The sequence below is a fragment of the Empidonax traillii genome, unplaced genomic scaffold, assembly GCF_003031625.1.
Source record: "Empidonax traillii isolate 1590-97213 ecotype Southwest subspecies unplaced genomic scaffold, ASM303162v1 scaffold793:size290412, whole genome shotgun sequence".
NCBI lineage: Eukaryota > Metazoa > Chordata > Aves > Passeriformes > Tyrannidae > Empidonax > Empidonax traillii.
The window spans coordinates 54,659-72,174 of NW_020955986.1; the positions used below are offsets into that span (position 1 = coordinate 54,659).

At 42.0% G+C, this 17,516-nt stretch overlaps 1 protein-coding gene across 6 annotated transcripts in view; it reads right to left on the reverse strand.

Moving 5' to 3' along the window:
- Positions 1-14,102: 14,102 nt before the first annotated feature.
- Positions 14,103-17,516, reverse strand: part of BLVRA (biliverdin reductase A) — a 32,952-nt gene continuing 29,538 nt past the window's right edge. For 5 of the 6 annotated variants that reach the window (XM_027901501.1, XM_027901499.1, XM_027901503.1 and 2 more), the window contains exon 7: positions 14,518-14,791. In XM_027901501.1, the coding sequence (XP_027757302.1) occupies positions 14,518-14,791 (274 nt within the window). Of the gene's footprint in view, positions 14,792-17,516 lie in introns of all 6 variants that reach the window. The other variant, XM_027901498.1, reaches the window with a different exon arrangement.

The window sequence follows — 17,516 nt, forward strand, 5'->3', positions numbered from 1 at the left end:
CCAAAACCACAAAACCAACCAACCAACCAAACAAACAAACAAAAAACTGCAGCCCACACTCAAACCCACACGCACACTCAAAAGATTTCGGGATTTCCAGCACCTCTTTCAAAAACATTCTGATTAATTTGTATAACAACCCTTTTGAGGGATTCAACAACTGGTGTTGCCAAATACTCACCCGTGCATATTTTCAAGATCAGTAAGAGCCCAATCTGCAAACTGGATACAAATAGCACGGTATCTGTCCCTCTAGGATCATCAGATTTTTGACCTCCTTGAACGTTGCTAACTTTATAAACCCTTTCAAAATCCCTGCCTACAGTGTAATGACTACAATCTACAGTATTAATGTCTTTCTCTTTAACCCTTTCAGTGTCACAGTAGGTCCAATTAATTTTGGGTTTTCCATTGCAAAGTCTTCTCTAGCAAAAGATATAGTAGAGTTTTACAGTGCAAGCAGCATTCTCACTCAGTGTTCCACTTCAGCCTTTTCCCCCCCTCTTACATGATACACTGTTTCATCTCGTTTACTACAATTGCATTCAGATTTATTGATCCTTGTAACCAAATTGAATTTCCCAGGGACCGACGAGATTCCCCCCAACCCAAAAGGATTCCCAGCTGTTTGTAAATGTTGTAAAGAGCTGCTGGCAAAAAGAATCCAAGAATCCAGCACTGTCTGGAAGAGAAACACCTGTCTCAAGAGGCAAACAGAGATATTTCCCAGGAAGCAAACCATGCAGAATGGTCAATAAGAAAGCAAACTTGCAGAGGGTGCACTTGATCCCACTGTCTGTGTCACTGACAAAGGTGTTAAACAGTGTCAGTCCAAATATCGACCCCTGAGGAACACCATTCATCATCACTACTCTCCAATCTCCTGCCCAACCACATTGCCCATACTTCCCCTCTCAGGCTCTCTTCCCCTCTTTCACACACCTTCCTACAGGTGCCTCTCTCCTTTCCTCTCTGAGATCTCCTCCAAAGCCTGCTCTCACCAGCTTTTGTCCCAGCCATTTTTCTTGCTGTCAAAATCTCATCTTACATTAGCTCACTGAGCCCTTCCTCACTCATGCTCAGCCTTTTTCAAGCCTTTTTTTCCGCTGCAAGCCCAGCCAGAACTTTCAGCAGCTCATCCTGAGAAGTATCCACTTCATCAGTCTCAAAAGGATGTTGACAAAAGCTTCTCAAAGCATAAGTGAGTCACTGTTTCACTGACACTATTTCATCCCTGCCCATTCTTGGACAGCTCATTTAACAAACAAGCGACCCTATCAGGGGATTTGTTCTCCTGACACCAGCGGCAAGTACAGCCAACAGAAAAAGAAGGTATTATGATGGTAATATCAGCTCAATGCAGCATTTTGCAGCTCTTTTCATTTTGATTTAGAAACCCCATATGTTCTAACAGCATTGAATATTTCATGTGTTTTGTTGGTCGTGCTTTACCTCTAAGCCCCACCAGCAAACTGTAAACTTTGTGCTTCCACAAACAACACCAATAGGGTTACTAGAATTCCAACTTAAACTTATGTATTGCTACAGCAATTACAAAGCATTTTGCTCAAATTGATTTAACAGAATCTGCATTTTATGGGAGGACAAAGATAACAAGTAAAAAGACACTAGCAAGAGGAGGTAGTATGCCAGTATAAGATATGAAGGATGTTTGGAGGAGGTGCCATCTATATTCAAAAGAAACTGGATTCATAGCTCAAAAAAAAAAAAAAAATCCGGTAAAAATAATCCTAATTCATTGGATTAAACCAGACTACTCTGTTCTAAAGCATTCCTAAGTTGTTTCCATTCCACAAAGAGGTTTAATTCGGTTGCGCTCTGTACGTGTAAAAAATACAGGTATTACTTGTTTGAAGTGATGGAGCAGAATCTGGTGCCCACAGCACTTCACGCAAGCAATTACTTACCAAAACCCAGGATGACTACTGGATTTGCACACAAGTTTGAAACAGGATCAATAATTTCAGACTTCCACACTGCAGGGGAAGCGTGCTGGGCTGCAAGAAAAAAATTTCTTTTCATGTGACAAGTGCAACAAATTGAATTTGCCAATCCACGAGGCCCTTGTTTTGCACGGAGCTTTGAAATGGCATTTTTACAGCCAGCCAGGGTCAAGATGAATCATAATTGTGCCTCTGAGGATGGCAGGCCAGTCTGTGGGCAGCATTCCCAACAAGGCTGAGGTAGTGAACTCAAATTAGGGCAGTAGGCAGGAAACAGGGCTACCATACCTGAATTCTGACACTGCCTAAGGCCAAAATCCCACACCTCAGAAGGTGAGGAGGATTTAGCAACACTGGGCACATCTGTTTTCACAAGAAAAGTAACTTAGCACCATCTAGGTTCAGCTGGCAATGGACAGAGCTCTTTTTGGTAATGATTTCTGGTGACGTGATGACAATATCAGTCACAAAGACCGTGTTTCAAGGGGGAAATTAGTTTTCTTCTGGTTGTATCTTCCTTGAGGCACCATCATGTTGCTTCTTGCTCTTCTAATCTCTCCCCAGCCACAAGCTTTTCCAGTTTCTCTGTAGCTCTTTTTGTTCAGAGTAGCAATGCAGATGGAGGAAAACCTCCCTGGGGAGAAGAGTCAGCTCCCAGCTTGGAAACAGAGCTAATTTTCAGATGTCCTTTTTCCCACACAAGGAAGGAACATCCATTCTACCCCTTCCCTCTCTCTTGCTTCTGTGTAAGAAAACAAGCATTAATAAATAGAGATAATCCAATTAATCCTTGTCCTGGCTGAACCTTTTTGCAAAACCTAACGAATTGCTGCCAGTCAGGCAGCGAAATCAATGGGAGATTTGTATTTCAAGTAATACTGTAAATGTTAATAGTCCTATGAGTTTTTCTTTGTTATAAAAAGGTTATATATGTTTGTTATAAACAAAACCGTCTTGAAATTCAGGAAGAAATATAACACTTTTTTGGATTTCCATTTTCAAATAAAACTTTCCCATAGAAACTCACCTAACTGACAGATCTGCACAGGGAGTACATAACTATAATTCTTTTTTTTTTTTTTCCCTTTTAGGTGAGCCTTCAGATTTCCCTGTTCTTCCATCCACACTTTTCAGAAAAACTGTGCTAATAAATGAAAATATTCTAATGTGAGCCACTGTGCTAAGTCTTGCTTCAAAACTAGGGACTCCTCCCACAAAAAATAATTACAGCTGAGGCTTCTTTGTTTAACCCAGCTCAAAGCCACAAGTATGAGGAACTACAGGTAAACTAGCACCACTCCTCCATCTAACACATCTCCTTACAAAATATTTGGATGGCATTGCATAGCTCCAGCCATTCTCAGTCTACAGAGGAAATTCTTTTCTCACATGTCCCAGAAGATTTGATTTCTATGCTCGGTGCCCTGGCACGCTTCCCTTCAGCTCAGCAGAAGGGCAGAAAACTTAGAAATCCTTGATGCCACAGTCACCCTACAGAAAGCAAATGAGAGGAAATATATCTTTGGTCATGAATGAATACATAGGTCACATACATGTATGTAAAAGCATTTAGTGCCGATTTCCAAAACAAGACAAATGGTCCCCATTCTTTCTGCTTTTGTTTGGCCTCAGTGATGCAGGCAGGAACCATTTTTACATCCCTTACCTCTGCCAAATTCCAGCTAACATTTCTCTTGATTACTATGAGAGCCAGAAAGGGACTGTGAGGCTTTCTAGGAGCCCATGCCTTCCCCACATCCTGCCCACACTCACTGCCTGACTCCTCTTCTCTCGGGTGAACAACGAGTTCTGAAGAGTTTTGTACCTTTTTGCATAGCTGGAAGCCAACAAATTTCAAATAGATACTAAACACGTCGCTGGCTACTACCACAGAATCATGGAATGGTTTGTATTGGAAGGGACCTTAAAGATCATTTAAGTTTTTTACATATTGATCAAGTAAAAAAAGTAATTATATATTGACATCGAAGCAATTTAATCTGAAAATCTGGAATTAAGCCATTAAGGAAAATCAGCTCTATATAAATGGCAGGCTTTAATCTTGTTGAATATGTACTTTGTACTTATTTTTGAAGCCACAATTGAACTGCATCAGTGAATAAACATTGATAACAACACAAATAGCTTTTGTGCAAAACTTATATTTCACTTTTACTTACTGTCTCTTACTCAGGAAGATAGAATACAAGGATGTGACTGTTCATATACCTACAGTGAGTGCACTTAGAGTCCCACTGATAGCATTTTATTATTTTAGAACAAATGACATTTCTTATTTACTGAATTATTAACACTTCACTTGTGATCTGCTTTGGATGCCATATGGACTGTTCTATTTTATAGGAGTAGTCATCTAAAACTGTTTTGAATGTACTGAATAGAGAAGAAAAATAGTGAATTTATCCTTAAAATGTGCTGCATTTAAAACTGGTTTATTACAATGGAATTATAATCTGGGCTTTGAGCCTGAAGATTTTAAAACTGTTAGATAGCCCTTCATATGTAGGTTGTAAGCACAGACCCAAAGAGCCAAGCAAGTATTTCTGCTTTTTAAACCTCCAGCCAGTTTTTTTTGTTATTGCTTAGTTATTATCTGGAGACGACTATACTGAAATAAATACAGTAAAATTAAAAAAGCATTTTGTGAGAAGTTAGGGCTATAAAAAGCTATTTTACCAAACCAGAAAACTCTGGCCCCAGTTGTTCGACTAAGAGCTTCCCCAAGTTTATCTTAAACTTACGTGGGAAACATGCATCACCTTTTTGTTGGTTTTATCACATTGTTTTATTTTACTTACGTTATAACTACAGGCATTACATTTTATTTTCAAATGCAACTTTAACTAGATTTAGGTTTTAAGATTGTATTACTTTTTTTTTATTATTATTTTTGAATTTAAAATCTGACTTAAATAATTGACTATTTTTTTCTACCACCCCTGAAACACATACAGTGAGATGGTTTGAAAAAATGACATCTCACACGGTGTTGCTTAATCCTGGAAAAGTATCTTTCAATTTCCAAAAGGAGCTTCTTTCTATTTTCTGTTTTATTAAATAAGAATATTTTCTCACAGAGTCATAAAGTCTACACTGAATGGTAAAAAAGTCTGTCCTGTGAAATGTTTGCTTGACCTGAGTCAGAGTGATCTCAGAAAAAGAAGAAAAAAACCAGATCTGTTTTGAATTAGATAAAGCACTGCTTTGGGGTTTAGAGATCTCAGCTGCTATTTAAACTCACTCCCTGTGTACGCAAAAATGGGTCAGAAATTCTGCTTTCAACCAGTCTGGAAAAAAAAAAAAAAAAAAAAAATCAATGCTGGCGCCACAAAATGGAATTACCCTCCTGCCAGCTCTGCCCCAGACATGCTCAGGTTGGCCTTTATTCGCTGTGGGTTTATTCTGTGACAGCCAGATGAACGACATGGTTCTATTTCTGCATCCACTTGCTTCCACCGAACACCTCCCTTGAATAACTCCCACTCCCTGATGCTCCCGGGGACCGGTTTTGCGGCACCTTCAATCAGCAGGTGTCCCCTCCAGCTTTGCTTTTCCTCTTTGCTGTGACGGGTCAACAGCACAGCTTCTCTGAGAGGCTCTTAAATGGAACTCAAATAGAGAAGTGCCAACTCAAGAGGCTCTCTGTTGTTTTGCATTTAGAGGAAAGTGGGTGAGAGCTGGTACATTTTGATGTGGTTTCCCTTTGAACTCTTGTGCACAGATATGAATTACGGTGTGAGGCTTAAGGTATGAAAACTGTTTGCTTTAGTCTGGATGATCTGAACAGTCAAAAAGAAAATAGCTCCAAGACATCATTTAAAACAAATCTGTGCCCTGACTTGAATGGCCAAAAGCAGACAGGCAGATTAAACTGTGATTCTTTAATGCATTAGGAATCAGTGGGATATGTTCACAGGATCGAGTCTGAGTTGTTGATATATCTTAGTTTGTGTCCTGAATTTCCAAAAGATCACAGCTGCATTAACAGCAAGACATTACACCGCCAGTAATAATACCTGACTATGATTTACTGCAGTTTTCTGCCTAATAAACAAGCCTGAACATACTCAGTGACCAGAGCATTGAGAATGACATCTTATTATAAGCTGTTGCAAGAAGAATATCAATGCAGAAAAAAAAAAAATCCTTTTAGCTACATACACAGAGGATACATCAACCTTGCTGAGTATGTTACTGACGTGACTAAATTAGAGATAAAAAATTCCCTACCCTTTCTCTATTGGAATGATTCAGTCTTCCCTTTTTTGTCACTCGACAGAACAACCAGTTTCAAGTCTGTACTGGGGCTGGCAACTTGAACCTGTGCAAAATACACAGGAAGAGAAGAGAGAAGTCTATACACCACGGAGCAAGAAAATAGTGAGTTTACATTCACTACTTCATAGTGTTTGTGATGCTACAGATCGAGTTCTAATTCTAGTTTTACTTGCAAAAGCCAGATACTCACCCAAAGGCATGGTTAGAAGGTAGGACTTTCCTGACACAGCAGCACGGCCATCCAAACTCACGCAGCCGGTCAAGGCACCGCTTCTTTTTGTCAAAGAGTGACTTTAGCAGAGCTGTCAGAAAGAGAAGGCACAAATCCTGCTGCTCAAAGGGTGACAAGAAGAAGGCAAAATGACTGTGACCAGCCCAGTTCCACACTGCATCCAGAGCTACACCCCACGAGGAAATTTCTAAGTTCTCCACTCCAGGCTTTCCAAAGCCAGAGGACAGGTCCTTAGTACTGCAGAGCACACAACAGGAACTTAGTAGGCAGAAAAAGAGGCCACAGCATCCAGGTGAAACCTTGCTCCTGGATGGGTTTCCACCACCACTCACCTTACTGTCATGGTGAAGCATAACTCCCACTCAGAGCACCAAAAAGCGGAGGTGGTGCTGGACTTCACATTGCACTGCCCTAGCATCCCATCTCCTTCCCCAGAGCCAGATGGTGCTGGCAAGGGCTGGCAAGGCGGAGCACCTTGAAGTAGCTGCTAAAAGGAATGGGACTTTTCGCTAAAATTCAAAAGAAAGGAAGGTACATCTGAGGAAGGGGTGTTTGAGTTAGGCAACAAAGGGAGCCTGCCTCCACCAGCTTTCCCTTTGTGACTGATGTCAACCCCCTTCACTGACACTTGATCCCTTCAAAACCACTTCTGGTAGGACACCAAGGAGGAGATCAAGAGCTTAGGATGTGAGTCTGGGTCACTGATCCCACCTTCCTACCTTCTCATGGGTGTGCTGGTGATGTGCTCACTGAGAATGACTGCTCCTCCCTCCACAATACAATCCTAATGCTGTTCCCTGGATTTTGGGTGGAGAATTGCTGCTGCCTGTTCCTTTCCTCACAGCCCTCTGTTGATGCTTTTACTAAATCACCTCAGGGCCACACCTTGAGATACTGGAAAAGGGGCAGCACCAATGGCAGCAGCACAGCACATCTGGAGGAACCTCAATAGGCACAGCAATAGGGATAGAGGATGAAAGTGAAATTCTGAGTACATGCAAAGGGATTTGCAAACAAAAAAATGTAAGGCACACTTTTGGCTTTACCCTATCCTTCCCTTCAAATTTCATGATACTGGAAGAAAAAGGGCTTGTCATGTCAAGCATTGGAAGAAACACGTTGCTTGACATGATTTTTCAAACTGGAAGGACAGCAGAGAAACATACTGCATTCAAGCACTCAGCAGGCCTAATAACCTCAGGGCTTTTGGCAGATATAGCCCACATGATGCTACGCACCAGGGAAAAAGGTAGGGATATCTGCAGAGCCCCACATCTCCAGTGATAAGTTCACTGAAGCAGAACAGAGAAAAAAAGAAAAGAACAGGGTGCACAGCTTGAGCTACACAAAACCTCATTATTTTCCAGTGAAAAACACCTCCATGCAAACAGCTTCTCTGATGAGTAAAATCAAGGACATTCCAAAAATGATTCATGAGTATGTAACCTGGCTACAGCTGGCAAAAAGATGACTGTGCCTTGAACAGGGACGACAGGCTGAAAGATGAGCTCCCAGTAAAAATCAAGCTCAAAAGCAAAAGCAGAGAAAGCTCTAATGGCTGATAATTTAACACAGAAAAACTTCAGATCTAACAGCACACAGGAGTGCCCTGGTGTGCTACTCATGACCCACGTGGTCACATAATAAAACAAGTACCTGTAATAAAGCAGATATGAGCAAAGCCTCATGAGCACACAGAGGTGAAGGCACAGCAGCAGGACACGGTATTATTACAAGAGAAGCAAATGTTAGAACACAGGGGGTTTGCAGCAGAGGTGGGCTGCAGTGAGCAAAGCAAAAAGCATGCCTGGTGGACACATAGACCCACACACTCTGCCAGAATTCAATTCAGCTAGACCAGCACACAATATCAAGCCGTGCAGAGTAGAAACAGGGACACAGATGGCCTGGGGATTGGTTGGGTTTTACCATAGGACAAAATAAGATGAAGAGGGTCATAAGGAGTTTGTAACGTCCCACGTTATTAGGTCTTAAAGAAATTTCCATAACACTCAAAATCTGGAGACAAATAGACTTCAGCATGGGAAAAGAAAAAGCCTAAATGTGAATATTGTCTTTGTGAACAAGACTAGAAATTTAAACAGTCCTTATATACCAAAAAAGTTATATTTAAATGCAGGTATAGTCAATGATAGGATAATGTCAGCATCCAGGCCTTTTCTATAATAAATGTGTATTTTACATCAGCACTAGAAAGAAAAGGCTTAAAACTATTGAACTCAGTAACAAATCCACCAGCAGTAGAATTCATAAAATGAAATCTCACATCAGAGGAAACTGAGAAAAGGTGTACTGATTAATTTACAATCTCATCGAGACTTTGCAAAGCCATGTTACCTACAAGTACTGCTAATCATAAGGGCCAGAATAAAGGAGAGATGACAACTTCCAAGGGAATTGTAAAGTGGAGGTAGAGGAGCCCTTGATGTGGGGGAGAAGAAGAGAAAGACACTGATATAAACAGCTCCTTGAAGAAGGAGGATACTGCTGTCTACTCAGCCTGGGAACACCAGCTATAAATCCTGGTATCGAATACATAATATAAAAACCCCAAACGCTGTGCCAGTGTGCTGCTTCCCAAATCACGGGAAGAGACTATTTGAATTAGAACTATATTTGAATTGCAGAGTACATTTGAATTATGTAAGAGAAAAAGAAGAGCTAATGGTTCACTCACTGCTCTCTACTACTGTAGAGCTTTATTCTATGTGTTTCTGGGCTGTTTTAGAACTCCCAAGAGACAGATTATTCCCAAAGGGACATTATTTCTGACATTATTATTATTATTGTTTCTCTGTTGAGTATCTCTTGACTTTCTGCTAATATTTAACCTAGCATTTTAAAATTATTTATCTGCTACTTGAATAACACCCATGCACAAAACATCAGAAAGCCCTTATTCACTGAACTAGTTATTCACTACATTAAAGTAATCTAACTGTTTTAGAGACATGTTACCACATTCTTTGTAAGTTAATCTTTATCGGGGAAAATGGATAACTCACTGGAGGTCAGGCAGGATGGCACAATACACCAGGTGTGGTAGACAGGAATGTTATTGGGCAGGCTGTAACATTAACAGGAGTGGCAAAATCAGAAAGTTAGCTCACAGTAAGCGTCATCTAGGATGCCCCGAGTATGAAGTTTCAGAGGAGTTTTTTTGAAGTAGTAACCTAGACTAAATGATTTTTATCAGGTCAGGATACATTTACTGCTGTAAGCTCTGGCATGCATATCTCCAGGCTACTACTCAGAGCTCCTAATGGTGTTTTTTTTTTTTTTTTTACTTAAATTACTGAAGTTTCCCTCCTTACTGACCTGCATGCAGCTGGGCTCCAGTAAGATGTGTTTATTGCCAAGATGTGGAAGACAAGCCCTAAGCCTGCAGCTCTGTTACCTGTAACACCGGGACGCAGCAGCCCTGTAACTCCTGAGCTTTGTGTTCAGGTGGAATGTATGTGTACATGGCCTAATGACTCAGCTCAGTGCTCCATGCAGGCCACCCGATCTGCTGAGAATCAGGGCACATCTGGCCAGACGAAATTACATTCCAAGCCAACCCTCGTGGTTTAGAATGTGGTTAAGAACTGGATCTGGTTCCAGTATTTTGTATTGAACTAGATTGTACTGCACGGACATCTTCTGTCTTCCTATTAAAAGGCTTGGTTTTTCTGGGTTGGGCATGAAGTCTACTACTGAGAATACCTGTGCTGCATCTCTTTTTTAAACAAAAATTCTAACATGTCTCTCAACAGAGTCCTGTAATCTCATTTAATTCATCCTCTACAAATACCACCTTGCAGCATTTAAGGCTAACCAAGTATCTTGCTATCTCTGTCAAAAGCCTGGAGTTATTGTTTTACAGGAGATCCTTAGCTTCCTGTTGTTGTGTTTTATTACTATTACACAGAGTACCTTATCACATACCTTGGGGAGCAGTAAGTGCTACTGTGTGACGCACATCAGCACACAGTGCTGCAAATCTCCCTGGAGCCGACATCCAGCCAGGATCACCTTTGGTGGATCACTCACCAGCAAACTGTGAGGGTGCCCCAAGGCCCCAGATGATACTACCAACCTGAAGAAATCAAATATCTTGAATGACAGCTGAAAATAGGTGTACAGTTCAGTCTTTACCACCCTGATCCCTCTACAGGCTGCTGGAGGACCTGCTGGTTTGGAAAACACCCCATGCCTGCACAGCTGCCAACCCCTTGCCTTCCCCCTTCCTTGTCTGTTTGATCTGCTCTGGGGGCAGTTCCAGTGACATCCTCCTCATAAATAATGCCAGCTCAATCAGCTCCTGAGGTGTCCCCCGCTCCTCTTTGCTTCCCCCCTCTTCCCACCTCCCATGTTCCCATACTCTTCCTGACAGCCCTCAGTAATCACACAGGTAAATAAGCCCCCATTCCCAGGACCCACAAAACAGGCTCTTGGATAAAACACCTGATCGCAAAATCACACCCATCTCTGCCTCTCAGAGCACTTCCCTCATAGCATGGAATTCCTTGGGTGTTCCACAGGAGTAGGGTGATTTCCAGCAGCAAGAGCATAAAAGCAGCTACCTCTGAAGAGGGTGATATATTAACCTGCCCATGTCACACCTTCTACTTACCTTCCCATTCCCTCTGCACCTCTATAACTGTCTGGGTTCAGGTTGTGCCAAAGGCTAGCTAAAAAACTCTTCTTTGTCATTCCTGCTATGACAAAAAAGTTTATTAAAACCACTAGAAAACACATTTAAATACCTGTTTTAAGATTCTACCTAGCAGATTCAAAAACGTTGCTCCAATACACTGGGTTGTTTGGAATGGGAAACTGGAAGTGTACAGGGAGATTTAGACTTGCCAGTACTCTTGGGCAGGTGTCAGACGGCATAGAAAGGGTAGGAATTTTGTGGGAGAGCTCATGAGTTGAGGGAAGGTCACAAACCCTACCACACCTGTATTCAGAAATCTGAAAAGGAGAAGGAGGCAGCTGAGGGCTTTAGGATATTATCACAGCCTGTAGTCACTGGCAGGATTTCACAGGCTTTGAGGAGTGAAAGTGGGGAAAAGAACCGGTTGGGACAGAGACATTTTCAGCACAGGCCATGGAAACTGCTAATGAAGGAAAAACAGAATTAAAAGGAACGATTAAGAGTTCCAATATTTTATTGGTGAGTTTGGCATCTGGTTAAACAATACATACATTCGAAACTGGGCATCCAGTAGCTCTCATATACAAACCATCACAGTACCTTGGCAAATTCACAGTGCAGAAGGAAAAGCCATTGAAATGCTGCAGGCTCCCAGGAGCAGGGCAGACAGCAGTAGGTAAGCAGGTTAGCTTACCTAACTAATAGCAGGGGGGTGGAGGAGAGTGTGGGATATCCAGCTCTAGGCATCTGCTTTCCCTAGCTCAAATTAACCAACTAATTTCCCCAGGTGCTCTCTACAGAAACAAGCTTCTCCAGAGGCCAATTCACTGCACAATGTTATACTGCTGCTCTGCAGAGCTCCTGTGAACTTATTCCCTGTTTCTTAGAGGAATACTAATGCTCTCACCAGCGATTGCAGAGCATGCCCAGGGAGATGTGTTGGCTAATTTTGATGCCTAGAGATGTGTGAATCTCCGTTCCCTTTGCCCTCCCTCCAAAGCCACCCATTCTGAATTAGCATGTAAACCAGTGGTATTCACCCCATATTCACAGATCAGGAATTTATCAAGAAACAGGACCTTTCACAGGCTGTCATACATAGCAGACAGACACATAGAGGAAATTCTAATTTCATTCTAATCCTAGACAGACTTTCTGCGTTTTGCCAAAAATCCACTTTTCCACCTCATACGGCACCAGATCTGCCCACACCACGTCCACCACACTGGCACAGGAGCCCATGTGAATGCTCAGTAAGGTGTCCATAAAAGGTGTCACTCCTAAAATCCGACTGATTTGGAAGAAAATATATGGACTTCACTTCCTTGTTTCCAGCTAACTGAACAGTATCTAACTTCCGAATGAACACAATTTACCCAAAGGAAGACTTTTTTTCCATCAATATTGACTGGCTGTAATTATGTATACATTCACAACATAGATGTTCCCTTATTCAAAGATTGCCCAAGTGACAATGCGGAAAACAAAAAGATGCTTCTGGTTTGAAAGAATAATTGCACAGACTGCGGTTTGCTACTATATTAATGCAGCACCACCAGATGCTGCAATTAGAAAGTAAAAGGCAATCAGAGGAATTGTTAATAGTTTTGTGCAGTGTTTAGGCTCCTAACCCTAAAATGCTTCTTTAGGGAAGTGATAATATTTTCCTATGTGATCCTGTGACTTCAGTATAAATGCTAAAGAGGCATTCACACAAGTGTCACATGCTATAACCTGTGCTGGTTTTGGCTGGGGCAGAGTTCAATCGAATCACAGAGGCTAATACGGGCCTGTGTTTTGAATTTGTGCTGGAAACACAAATAAAACGGGGATGTTTTAGTTATTCCTGAATTATTCTTGCATGGCCTCAAGAGCTCTTCTGCTTCTCATCCCATCCCGCCAGCAAGTAGGCTGGGAGTTCACAAGAATTTGGGAGGGGACACAGCCAAGACAGCTGACCCTAAATGACCAAAGGGGTATCCTGTACCACAGGGTGTCGTGCTGACCATATAAAGGTGAGGAAGGAGAAGGAAGGGGGGGGAAGTTCAGAATGAGGGCATTTGTTTTCCCAAGTAGCCCCTGTGCACGACTGAGCCCAGCTTTCCTGGGGATGGCTGAGCACCTGTCTGCCCGTGGGAAGTGGTGAATTAATTCCCTGTTTCACTTTGCTAGCACATGCAGCTTTTGCTTTACCTGGTAAACTGTCATTATCTCAACACACCTTTTTTTTCCCTCACTATTACCTTTCTGATTCTCTTCCCTACCCCACAAGGCAAGCAGCTGCGTGGTGCTTACCTGCCAGCTGTGGTTGAACCACGACATAACTGCATGGCTATCTTTGCAAATTGCTCCATTTTCTACAGTTCTGTTCTAAATTTATCACTATTTCTAATGAACTTCTCTGTTTCCAGGAGCACATTAGTTACTTTTTTTCCTTAAAGGCAGGATATTTATTATTTTTCACTGTTATCCATTCACATGCTGAATTAGATACAGAACACAAACGAGGCACAATAATATGCTGCTTCCACTACAACAGAAGAAAAATATTTAGATTCAGTAGAAAGCAGGCAGGCAAAGCATTAGTTGAATACATGTTCCTAATCTCAGTTGGGAAAAGATTTGTATGCTGGCACAGGACACCAGAGAAACTGAGTGAACTAACATGGCAACTGTCAAGGGACAAGATTTTTCTCCTATTCTGGTTCGATACGAATATGGATTCTATTTAAAGGCAGATGACTTCCACTGTGAAAACCACCCACGTCCCCAAAAAATGAAACCACACACAAAAGCACCGCAAACCTAACAACTAGTTGGAGCAAACGCACAGAACAATTCAGGGCATCTGGAAGAAAAGGCCAGGACTGTGGTGGCACAAGCCCTGCATATCAAGTAGAGAGGTGGAAAACTCAACAAGAACTTCATTGTAGATAATACTCCTTTCTAGAAAATAGCACATGAATACTATCGACACACATCTCATTTTCAGACGTATCTGGAGTGGGGGGAACACATCTCAGAAGAGAAAAATTATGTATAGTATTTACAGTTCTCCAGGAAATGCTCTCAGGGATATTTCCAACTGAACCACAAGAAAGCCCGTTGTTGCTAGGTTCCTATCTACCTGAAAGGACAGCAATGCATCGGTGTAGGCGAATGCTGCTTTGTTCTGCTGCAAACCAGAAGGCACATGGTATAGCCCAGGCTCTCCAGATCACCCAGTCAGAGAGTCAGTCTAGGAATCACAAGTAACTGAAAACAAGGTAATAAAACAGAAACAGCAACTGCTTGATGGCAACAGTGAGTTCTACCCCTACAGCTTTTCTGTCTGCCATGTTCTTGCTTCCCTAAGAGCAGCCTCAGGAATAGATTTTCTCTGGCTCTTCACAGTACTGTTGGATCACCTCAGCAAGGTCAAGGCACCTCAAAATTCTCCATTTCTCAGCAGCCAGCTCTTCCTTGGATACCTGGCCCAGCAGTTTTTTGGCAAAGAGGTTCTGATCCTGCATGAAAAGGCCCACAGAAGACCTCGGGGCTTGAGGGAAGTTCTCCAGGCAACCACTTGTGAAACAGAAGTTGATTTTCTTTTCACGTCTCATCCCTGGTCCCCTTTCTTCAATCCAAGTCAGAGGTCTAGTGTGAAGGAACAGAGCAAGAGTATTTATTAAGAAATGGAATCAACAGCTCTATGTGCTTTTTTATCAATATTTACAGAAAGTGCTCTAATAAATGCACCGTTTTTAAATATCAATCACTGCATATTCAGGCAACGTGTTCTGAAAAACATGTCTTGTGCTTACAGAGCTCAACAGCAAGTAATAGTCTTAACTCTGCCACTTCATCATGCCATGGCTTCCAGCACACCATCTACGCTCTCTCCAGATTTGTTTTCCCCATGCACAAAGTGAAGCCAGCAACGTCTAGCCAGCTCACAGGCAAGAGGGAAGTTTAATCTGTTTGTTTGTGGACTTGGATGAAAAGTGCAGGTAAACATTCAAGTATTTTGTGCATGATTCAATCACAGCTAATCCCACAAGGCCCTCAATGGCTAGTCATTCCTTCAGCAAGAATAAATTTAAGTCGTTCAGGTAAATAATGATGTACCTGCAGCTGCTACAGTGTGAGCTGAACCTCATCTCTTTCTGATGAGCTGGACAGGTGGCAAGTTCACTCACACAGACACAAGCGTCCATACTCTCTGAACTTTGAAAATACGTTTTTCTCTACACCGGGAGCACTGAGCTCCGAAAAATTATAGCAGAAAATGACAATTCTTCCTATTTCAGTTCTCAGGCTGGTCTTTCTTAATCAGAGCAGAGTCCTGTCTTATGCCAACTTGATAGCTACAGTCTCTAAACCAAGCACTGATGGTACTGTCTACTGACTTGCACAGCTCGCACTTTCGCCCCCAACTTCCCATACTGGCTGAGGAAAGAGGAGCCGTGGGACGTGCTGCATCAGTTCAGGGTTCTCAGCAGACTCTCTGATGCAACACTGCAAATGCTTGCAAAGACTTTGAGGAATGGTCCTCAACACTAGAGACAGCCACAATCCTCCCTCCTTGCTCTTTTGTCAACTGCCTGAACCACGCCATTACCTTTCCGCAGCTCATTCATCAGCACTCACTGCTGCCCGTGTTTAGAGGATGCACATTATTTTTCTTACTCGGTTATTGATGGCCCTTCCACAGTCCTTTATGGCCCACCATAGTCTGCCGTTCACAAATTATGAAGGCATCAATAGCCTGGAAGAACAAATTCTGTCTCCAAGTACTGCCCATTAAATCTTCAATATCATTAGATCCGGAAGGAAAGTCCTTGTCAATCTACCCTGAATGCATTCTGCAGAGCGATCAGCTTAATGATTCTGCATCTCTCATCTTTCATACTTTAGGATTCATTTTTTATACTTACATCACTGCACAATTATTCTTTGCTCACCTGTACTGCCACACCACACCCCCCTCTAAAAACCAAGTACAACCAGACGAACCCACCTGAACAGAATAAAACAACTGGAGAGAAAAAAAAAAATACCTACATCACAGCCTGCAAGAACACACCAAAAAAATCCTCAGAGGACTAATAAATGAAAAGACACCACGGGTTTTAGGAAGTCTCAAGGCTACATGTCACTGCAAGCCAGAAGGGCGCTTGAGGGCCATATCACCCAGTGCTTTCTGCGTTCTCATCCTCCTTCCCTGAGGTTAAGGCTGTTGATCTGGGTCAGAGGCTGCTGAGCAAGCGATGCTTCGCTCTGACTTGACAGAGCTGGTTTTATATTCCTGTGATAGTAAACAGCCACAGAGGGTTCAGGTCACTGTTATTCAAAGCTGCCGTTCCAAGGTAGGCAGGTATGAAGAAACCACCGGGCAGGCATAGGCAAAGATCTCCATCATGTAATAGCAAGGAGTTCACAAATATGATCCAAACCAGGCCCTGTCAGCGCAGGGTCACCTCTCTGGGGTGATCTAGAGCAGATGCACACCAGTGATCAGGCTCAAGTGTACGCCTTCTGCTCTAGCTTGGCTAAACCACCGAACCAGAAGCACAATCATGCAGAGCAGGCAGAATTTAATCAAAATGATTAGAATGACTGATTCAGATCAGTGAGCAGGAAAATGTTGGGTTTGCTAATAGATTTATCTCCTTCTGCAATTGGATTTATAGTCATCTTCCCAAAGAGAGGTTGATGCTACTTGATTGGTAATCAAAACATATTCTTTTTAATTACAACAACTTCTAGTCTAAAATTGCTCTCTTATTTTGCTATAAAGATATGTTGTAAGTCCACACATTATTTAAGCAAATTTTGTAGCTTAAGAAACAGGCTAATATTTTATGTCAGCAAACTGTGAAGGGCTGCTGCGTTTTTCATAGACAATTTACCCATTTTCGTTAAAGATTTGTATCAGAGTATTGTCTGGCTACAGATGTATTTAGTTATTTAGAATTGTTAGTAGTGTTACTTAGAAGCAACAAATCCAACATTTTTGATAGTTGAATAAGGCCACATTAAATATGTTGGATATTTAAAGACGAAGAAGAAAAAGAAAATTTATTCCAGCATTAACAAACTACCTTTATACTGACTTTCTGCAAAGCAAACAGCCTGCAGAGAAGAAACCATCCTGACTTTCTGTCTTTCTGGCAGAGTTATCCTAGCTACATTTTATTCAGAGATGGGAAGAGACTTTCTGCTTTTCTGATTCCCTGGTTCCTCAAATAATGAGTGGCCCTTGCTGAACTGTGTTAGCTCAATAAACCAAAATGAAGCAAACATTCTTTGTACGTCCAGAAGAACGAAGAAGCTTCATGCTCGAAAGAATTCTGGGTACACTCAGCTTAATATTGTATGC